This window comes from Nesoenas mayeri (assembly GCF_963082525.1).
Source record: "Nesoenas mayeri genome assembly, chromosome: 8".
Taxonomy (NCBI): Eukaryota; Metazoa; Chordata; class Aves; order Columbiformes; family Columbidae; genus Nesoenas; species Nesoenas mayeri.
The window spans coordinates 8,979,206-8,989,145 of NC_137554.1; the positions used below are offsets into that span (position 1 = coordinate 8,979,206).

The following is a 9,940-nucleotide window of genomic DNA, read 5'->3' on the forward strand; positions in this document are numbered from 1 at the left end:
GGTAGAAGCTCCTTTCATACCAAAGTGCAGAGGCCCTGGAGATACCAGCAACTTTGATGACTATGAAGAAGAAGATATTCGTGCGTCTCTAACAGAAAAATGTGCAAAAGAATTTGCTGATTTTTAGTAGGAGTAAGAGGACAAGATGACATCAGGGCTCACATTGGGATCTTTGCACTCTGTTAACAGATGAGGTGGAGCTGAGACCATCATATGTCAAAACAGTTACCTAGTTACTTCATTCCACAAAGCTGACTGAGGTCTTTATTGCCATCTTCCATGTGTGCAGTTTGCACCAACCCTTCTAACTAGGCACAATTAAGCAAGCACTGTTTGTGCAGTAACACAGAATAATAGACCACTTTCCTGCTTAACTTTGGTTTCTGTCGTTCTTTGTTTCTGTGTATTGTTCATTTTCCCCCTTTAAAATGAAGTAGTTTTTTACCCAAGAATGCTCCATTTTATTTTGAATAATGTATTATTTGTGTGAGTGAAATGGAAGGTGTTGCGGCTAGTGTGATTTAGACTGAAGTGAAAGATAAATGTTGCTTCTAGTCTGTGCCAGCCAATAATTGTCTGTCTTGTGTCTGATGCTACAATTTATAATAATTTTTTAGTAGCTCAGACTGAACCTAGCCAACATTTTTAGCATTTTTGAAGGTAGTATTTATCGCCATATAAATGTCTGCTAAATTAACTTAAAAACATTTCTTCCTGGAGACTGACCAAAATTCAGTAGAGTCAATTGGATGGCTTAAGTAGGGGACAGTAGCTAGACCCCGTGCCTTGGTTTTCTACATCCCTGCAGTTTTCATCACTGCCTCCTTCCTTTGTCTTTCCCACCTTGGCAGCAGGTCAATTGCCATAACCAGACTGTACCATGGAAAGCTTACAGTCTTGTGAGAGGGAGTAAATCCACCTGGTCTGGATTTTGGACCATATTTAATCAAGTCAACTTACCAGCATTTCAGTTGGCAGGTATGAAATGGCTTTTTTAAGAACACGAACCCTAAACTCTTAAAGGAAGTTTTGGTCAGTATTGTAGAGAATATGATTCATTTTGATTCACTCTTTTTTTTCTTAAAAAAAAAAAAAAAAGCCAGTGTTTGGGCTCCCAACGTATTCCTTGTTTTGAGCTTTTTTTGCTTAAAAAGGCATCCGTTAAAATAAAAACCGGCATACCACAAAAAGCAAAATGCGCTCTGTCATTAGCTACGAAAAACAAATGGTTTAGCAAATGCAAAATCATTTTCTAGATGCATCGCTGGGTGAACACGGTTCTTTTTTGTTAGCTGTTAAGAATAAGAGGTTATTGCCAAGTTTTTATTCTGGTATACTATATTCGTAAACTGAGGATGGAGTACTGCTACAATCATGTTCTTTTTAATTACAGCACTTCATTCATGAAGAAAAGAGACAAAGTTTAAAAACTGCAACAGCTGGGTTTACTTTAGTTGCGTTGTGTCTTCATTTTTAACCTACTTTCTTTCAATCAAACAGAATGTATGGTCACACAGATATAAGTATTTGGGCTTAATTATATTTTGTATACTCTCACCAACTGACTTAAAGGATACTGCTACCATGTGCTAGCTTTGGGCACTTCTACACATTTATTTCAATGTTAATAATAAGTGGCTCAGCACTTTTTTGGGGGTTGCTTTTAAACTTATTCATAGTAGTTTTATTTGTACACTTGATTCTGGCTGTCTCGGTGACCTGTCTTAAAACAGCACATCTAAACAGTTTAAACTAGACTCACATTTTACGATAAAATTACATGCATACAAGGATGAATTGTTTTAAAAAAAAAAAAAACAAACAGAGCTATATTGATACATAGCCATTGTATGTGTTTGAATGTCAGTGCAAATAAACCACTGGCGTTCCTTCCTTTTAACCTGTTTGGACTCCTTTAAGAAAAGCCTTTGTAGACATTTTACAAAAGAGTATGAAACGTACCATCCAACATTCTGTATGTTTAGGTTGTTGAGCATTTTTGCACAACGTCATTAGGAGGCTGACACTGAATGCAGTCTTTGTCCACCCATATTTACATATGTGCAAGAAAAGTATAAGATACTTTGCTGTAGCAAATTTTATGTAACAAAGATATATCGTCACATTAATAAATTTAAAGAAATCCTTTGTATGAAAATGTTAAAATCTTTTGTATTTCATTTAGACCAAGGACATGCTGCTGTATGCTAGCTGTATGCGATAAATTCTACAGTAACTTTGTTGTCGTTTATGAACTTTAAAAGATTTTAATAAATGTTGGAGATCACAATTTGATTCTGTTATGATTTTAATTTTTAATCATTAGATCTACAGTTCTAGCAAGGCTCAGAGATTTTTGTTTTGTAAAATACTGTAATCATTCATCTTGCGTGTACAATAAGACGAAAGTCTAGGAAATTGGTTCTGACGTGTCTGTCTGATAACCAGATTAAATTCTACGTGGGCATAAGTGGAAAAGTCATCTTGATGCCATGATATTATGCTATTTTTTAATTTTATGAAAATCCTGTTAGAAAGTAAAATACTTTTCCAATATGGCATAATAGACTTCAGTATGGAAATGAGATTCTATTTTGGAAAAGGAGGGGAAGTGTGCAATTTCCAAGGCATTAGTGAGTACATTTGACAATGTGAGTATTATACAGCCCTCTCATTTAAACACAGTCATAAAATATAACTACAGAATATTATGTTACCTGTATTTAATTTGAAAAGTTCTTTTCACAATATGGAAAAATTGTATATCTATGACAGTAGAAGCTTGTTAATTTTACACATTTGAGGAATTAAGTGTTGAATTACATGGTATATTTTAATTGTACTCTAGTTGTATGTAACTTTCATTTCCAACATAAAGGATTGTATCTCATTAAGTAAATTGCTTTTTTATTATCTTGTCAGTTGCATTAAAACCCTTATTTTTAAATCCTTTAAAGTATTTTACTAATTTTTGCAAATAATTAGATGTTTTTAAGTGCTGCAATAGTGTGCAATATAGTAAACATTTATATACAGAAGTGCAAATTAAATTATGTACAACACCTGTGCTGCTTCTTTGTGAATCAGAACATTGTGTGATGAGAGCCATTGCGTCTCCCCACACACTGCAAAGGGGGATTGAAAGTGAGAGGAAAAGGTTATGAAAGATACTGGACACGTTAGTTGGGACCTGTTAGGCTTTACACTAACCCCAGGGTGTGTGGAGAACGTGAAGGGCACCGTGAGAACTCGGTGAGCTGCACTTCTTGGACAATCAAAGGCGAGCGAGGCGATCATGACCTGAAATGGCATTTGTCTTCATATTTTCACGTTCAGACTGGAGGCTTTTTATTAAAGATAATTGCCTGTTCCTAAATTGTCTGCAGATCTCACTGTACAAACTGGTGCTGTGTCTCGTTGTGGCTGTGAAACAACTGATAGAAGTAAAGACTGTTCCTGGGCTCGGCCTCGTCTGCCCTGAGGCTTTTTGTGGCAGCATGTTTGGAGAGGCTCTGGCACCGCACTGCTCCCTTTCCTGCTGTCTGAGCAGAGCTGCGGGCTCTGTGCCTCTGCTGTATGCCTGCTGCCTGTGCTCTTGTGTTCTTCTTGCTTTTGTAATACAAATGCCACATTACATTTTAAAGACCTTTGTACTTTTTCTAGAGCCAAGCTAAGAAACTGCAGAAATATTGTCTTCTGTTTTTACGAGAGCTCCCATGCAAACAGCATGTCGAGCAGCAGATTCTAAGGTGTCATTCTAATCTGTTGTTCTAATTTGCCACACGTAAGGAAGACTTACCCCAGATAAGAATTTGAGAACTGTTCCATAAGAAGCTGGTAAACCGTGATCCATTCTCCAGCTGGGGTGTATATAGCTGATCTGGGTGTGTTTGACCATAAAAAACCAAAAAGTTGTACGACCACCATAGGTTTACAAGAGTGGGTCTTGCACATGTTTAAAATTATCTCTTAACTAACAGCTTGATTTGAGATCTCAGACAGAAGAGGTAAATACGAGTTGTCTAATGTCAGGCTGGGCAGTGATCACTTCTAGTAAAACAGTTCAAGCTCCACAAGGATGTGTGAAAGTCTCTACATAGAAAATACTTGCCATCTTGCACAGGAATTGTGTGAAGTGTTGGGGTTTTTAGAAGGATAAGACTGATATCTCGGGGCAACACAGGATCTCAGCTTCCCTTTGACTTCTGAATTTGGTGATGTGAGTAGAAGTTTGAATTAAATCTGAGGTCTAGTCACATTTTGACCTTTTGTTGTTGCCTTATATTTTTTTCCCGTTGTGTACTACAGAAAGTGATGCCCACCTGAAGGCTGCGTGTATTGAAAATGTAGTTTATTCTTATAATTCACTGCTGTGAGAAGTTCTTAGCTCAGTGGGATTGCAGCAGCTTGAGGTTTCCACAAAATCACTGGGAGGAGTTCCCAATAGTCTGTTTCAAAGCCAGTAAATATTCCTTTAGAATCCTTACAGCCTTGTCCTGTTCCCTCCCTCTGAGGGCAAAATACAAATGTCATTGCAAAAATGTATTTATAAAAATTGTATTTATGTGGCTCTTTGCTTTAAATTTTAAAAGCAACCTATTTGTGGTGTTCATTTGTATTCACTTATTTATGGTAAGTGAAGCATGTAGAAGACCCAGTGACAAACTGGCACATTCCTTATTAGTGGCCAGAGTACAAGATTTAGACTTTGATTGCGCAGTAGCAATCTAGTATCTCATTGCAAATTCTGCTGTTGCTGTTAAAAAGCAGCTTGTCTGAGGATGAGGCACCTTTGCTAAGGACAAGGCCGTGAAAACACCTTGCCCGGCACATGGACGTGGTTGCAGCACAAAGGCTCTTTAGGATGAAGAGGTTGTTCCAGTTGGAAGAACTTTGAGGACAGAGGTCAGTGATCTGTTGCCGTACATCGCAACCACAGTAAGAGATGTTTTCCTTTGACGGGAGGTAGAGAGCAGAGAATTCTGCCTTTGCTTCCAAGATGCTGTGCAGGATTGGACAGGACACAGTGTGGGTGTGTTGGCTCAAATGGAGCAAGGTCTCAGCAGCCTGGCATGTAGCGCAAAATGTTTTCAATGTGTCCAGTTGGTTACAGGAATAAATAGTGGTGATTTGTGCAAGAAAAAGAAAACTGGACTGCTGGAGAGGCTTGCTTAAGTTTTTGAGATTATTCCACCATCAGGATAATTTGATTAAATAAAAAAAAAGCATCACACCTCATTTACATTTAGTGACATATCAATGCTTTGGTCTACACAGCTATATCACAACAACTGTTTTCTACTGGAAGCTTTGTTCTTTACTGTGTATGTTTATTGCTGCTTTGAATGTGTATATATAGTTATCTAAGTAATAGTTCATCAAAATGAATGCTTGATTGGGATGTCCATTCATTTTTTTCCATCTTTACTGTCATCTTTCCACTTGATGTTTGAAAAAGTGGGGATCTAGGTGCTAGGACTCCATTAATAGTAGGCAACACATTGGATGAGTGAAACAACTTAATTCGTTTGTCTCACAGGTGTGTTTATTGACTTTAAACAATACTTAGTTATTTCATAAATGCTCAGAGTTTATAAAATAATCTATCTTTAAACTTCCACCTTAAAAACAAAACAAAACAATATGCCCCCAGTAAATACATTACATTTATTTCCCTTTATTCCCTTACCATGCATATGGGGGGAAGTTTGCATCTGGCAAGCTTGCTTACCGGTGGGCAAAACTAGGAGAGGAGCTGAGCAGGTAGCCTTGGTAAAGACATTATGTTGCTCCAGAAACAAGACCGTGGTGGCAAAATCATTCCAAGGCCTACATGATATAACCTGTATAAAGTAGTGATATCGTTTTTTAATGTTAGGATGCGAGTTCACGTCAGGAGTGTGTTTCTCCTGTAGAAGTCACCACTCTGTGGTCTGGGACGTAGCCCAGGGAGGTGGCTCCATGAGGACATCCACACCAGAGAGCCGCCCTCCACAGCCAGGGTACCCAGAGCTCATTCATTCTGGAAGAGACTTTCTGAACGGGGCTGGGCCGGCTGCAAGGTACGTTTCCTGCCAAGAGAAGCGTTGCAGTGAATGCTGGGGGGGAAATATGCCCCCCTAGTCTCAAAAATTAGTTGGCCTCTTTAAAGCTACACAAGGAAACCTGAAATGTCAACAGAAATGCTTTTTCACTCAGGATTTATACAAGCCAAAGCTATGCTTTAGGGCATTTCTAGTATTAAACTTGTATTAATTCTGCAACTACCTGACTAACCGAATTCAACTTCGACTTTTCTTGAACTCTTTTTATGTTCCAGATTCCTACAGAAGCCTGTAAACCAAAATGAATCATGATTCCACCTTCATGTGGCTTTTCTGTAACGAAATACTCCTGTTACATTAATTTGCCAGTAGATGGCACATCTGTATGGCACGAAACAGTGTGTGGAAGAGACGGTAGCTGCAGAATATAGTAATAACAAGAGACTTGGAAAATGTTGAAGAGCAGTAGGGAATGAGAAATTTGGACTATACCAGTCACATAATATGTCAGATAATATATGTAATACCAACCATGAGTGTTTGTTTATGTATTAGTAGAATATATATTTTAGATTAGATATAAGGGAATAAATTCTTCCCCATGAGGGTGGTGAGGTGCTGCAACAGGCTGCCCAGAGAAGCTGTGGATGCCCCATCCCTGGCAGTGTCCAAGGCCAGGCTGGAAAGGGCTGTGAGCAACCTGGTCTAGTGGAAGGTGTCCCTGCCCATGGCAGGGGGGTGCAACCACACGATCTTTAACATCAACTCAAACTAGTCCAGGATTCTATAACTGTCCATTTATTAAGAAGATGGCAGCCTCACTCCTATAAATATTGCCTGAAGAACAAGGAGGAGGAGCAGAAGCATACGCAGCACACCCCAAGAGCACCACAGGGCAAAGCTGTCTGGTGTGGCCGGGTTCCTGCCTCTCCTGCAGTAAAAGCAGCTGTGAATTGCACTGTCACCAAGTGGGTCACTGGGCCACCAAGGTATCCAAATCAAGCTTTTGATGCTTTTTCAGTTACAGACAGGTTCTTCACTCTTGGAGAAAAGCTTCCCAGCAAAGTGGGAAAAAAAGCTAGCACTGATTTCTTAATCTAGTGTTTGAAAAGTAGTTGAGATTTCTGCTTGTGTTTTATTGGTATTTTTCTGTCTATAACTGTATTTTTCCATTCTTGTGTGCATCAACATGTTGTGCTTTTTCATTTGCCTCACTCTCTGTGACCAAAGCACTACCTTTCAGGTTTCCCATAGATTTAACAGCTGTTTCACTGAGATGTGAGCCACATTGATATAAAATATTTTTATTAGGCTGGATTCTGTTTTACAGTGTTGGTATTTCATATGAATACTTTTTATAAGCTTCTTGCTACATTATCACAAGCTAGGTAAATATGTGGCTGGTACTACTGTTTGTATGGGCAGAATGAGTTGTGTTTTATACAACGATTTTTCTATATAAAGTATAAGCTTTAAGATAACAAGGGTTTAAGTCTGGACAGTAGCTTTATTAAACATGAGCAACTACTAGAATAAGAAGGAGCACAATAAAATAAGTAGGGCAGGAAATCCTCAGTGAAGTGGATGTAATTCAGGTGCAGGAAGATTTATTTAAGCAATTCAGTCTTGGAAAACGGAGGACGGAAAAGCAGAAAGGTACCGCTGGCCTTGCACGGCAGTCAGCTGCTGTACACACTCATTTTTAGCCTGGTGTGCAGAGGGTGCAGCTCCCATCGTCTTCTTGGAGATTCATATGATTACAGAAGAAAGGCTGGATAATGCTGATTGTGTAAAAAGGACCTTAGCATACTTAAAGCAAAGATGTAAGGGGCTGGTTATCAGGACAAAGCAGAAGGTCTTTGCCATCCTGTTAGTTCTTGCCTTGTCAGTAGATCCGAGCAGCACTCCTCCCCTCCGGGCGTGCATCAAGGGAGCTGTGTTGCTGATTCGGCACCGTGCACCTGCAGAGCTCTTAACCCCTGTCTCGATCCTGAAACCCAGGGCTTTTACAAAACTTTTTGCACATCTCTGGACCCTGGGTTTTTTACCTTAGAAGAGTGTGCCCAGGAAACCGCATGGAGTATAAATAGAGGGTGACTGGGTCTTGTGCTCTGACCCTATTACTTAAACACACACCTCAACTTAATTGCCTTAGGAATGAATGCCAGGTTGGTACAAGCTTCTCTGCTGTATTCTTGGGTCAGGTTTTTTGCCTGCTTTCCCTCCACACTTGCTTTACACCAATGCTATCTTTGGCCTTTTGTTTAGGCTTTCTGCAATGCTCAGCCATGCAGAAAACCCCAGCGGGTCGGGAGCGGGCTGTGAAGAAGACACAGAACAGCTTTTGGGATGACCTTCCTGGCCAAGGCAGGAGTTGAAGAGAGGAGCTTTGTTGCTGGGCTCTGCAGGCAGACTGGAGCACCTTGCTGGGAACCGTCCCTCATCCCCTTATGTGATGCCTGAGTAGCGAAGGGAAAGCAGGACAACGGGTATTAAGGTAAGCAAGGTAAGTGGCAAAATTCTATTCAAGTAAACTATAAAGAAAATGGACTGGAGTGGAAAAGACATCAACTGAGGAAAGAGAATTTTCTTAGAACAAAGTGTTGGAAAGGTGCAACTTGGGCCCAGTAACAGGGATTTTACCTCTTTCTGGGTATAGAGTAATTCCCAGAGACTGTGGAAAAGATCCTGAGGTACTTACTAATCCCAGGATGAGTAAAATCATCAGCACCATACAGGTGTGATAAAAGACCTCCATAAGTGTAGTGTGGAGTCATGGGGTCCCCAGAGCAGACAGGGAGGGAAGAAGGTACTGCTGAGACCCCACTGCACCCCAGGGTGCAGCTCCAAATGTCTGCTCCTGCAAGGCGAACGCACATGAAGAGCAAAGGGAGATGAGCTCAGAAAATACAAAGCCTATTTCAGAGAGAGTCTCAAAGGGCTATGGTCATCCATTCAACTGAGTCTGTATAAGCAAGTAAAGACCAGAAAAGCAGAGAAGTCAACTATTAAACTAAACAAGGTTACTATAGGATCAAATGGGTAGATCATGTATTTTTTCAAGTTGTGAATTAGAAGTTCTCAGCCAGCGGCACAGGGGAGAGCAACACAGGCGCTCTGCCGGGGGTGAGGTTCCCCGTGGGCTCAGGGCTGGATGCAGACATGGTGGTGTCAGGGCTGGAGACAGCAGATCAGACTCCATGGCTGCAAGGGCCCTTTTTAGTCCTGTATTGCTGGGAAGGAAATGATGCAAAAGGGATTTTTAGATCACTGTTATTAATAGGCTGGAGATAGCTATAAATTAATACAGTTTGGGTGGTGAAACCTGTGCCACTTCCACATCTATGACAAGAATTACTTAAAACCAGCCTGTGTCCCCTGTCTGTTTCTCCTGCGCCCAGCGCTGCACATTAGGAGGAGCTGATGCTTCAGGCACTGATCACGTTTGGGTGAAATCTCTCAGCATTTGGCTGTCTCTGGTTCACCGCCTTCCCCTCGTGAGCAGCATTTCCACAAATGATCGGTGCCAGCCCCCAAAATGTCTCCCTGCACACCCGGAGGAAAGCGTAGCACCCGCCCGCGTTCGCCGTGCGCTCATTGCCGGCAGCCGGCTGGGCTCGAACCGGGGGCCGGGCGGGCGCTGCGGGACTCCAGTTCCCAGCCAGCCCCGCGGCGCCGGGGCCGTTACTGCCCCCTGCGCCCGGGGCGGCTGAGGGGAGGGCGGCGCTGGGCGGACCCGAGCTGCAGCCCCTTCTGCTCCGCATAAGCGCAGCACACGCCGAGGAGCTGTCCTAGCTTCCCTTCAGGTGACACCACACGAGTCCTTGGTCGTTTTCTCACTTAACTTCCCCTGGGAATATGCTTAACTGTGTTTTCACAGAATCAGAATCACAGAA

The 9,940-nt window shown here is 41.4% G+C and overlaps 1 protein-coding gene across 4 annotated transcripts in view; it reads left to right on the forward strand.

The window, feature by feature from the left end:
- The window catches only part of PRKACB (protein kinase cAMP-activated catalytic subunit beta), a gene marked incomplete at its 5' end in the record, with an annotated part of 70,408 nt that extends 67,476 nt beyond the window's left edge, over window positions 1-2,932 (forward strand). For 3 of the 4 annotated variants that reach the window (XM_080348464.1, XM_080348463.1, XM_080348462.1), the window contains one exon: window positions 2-2,932. In XM_080348464.1, the coding sequence (XP_080204590.1) occupies window positions 2-127 (126 nt within the window). In that variant the 3' untranslated portion in view covers window positions 128-2,932. The remainder of the gene's footprint in view (window position 1) is intronic. The other variant, XR_013922409.1, reaches the window with a different exon arrangement.
- Between the last annotated feature and the right edge of the window lie 7,008 nt (window positions 2,933-9,940).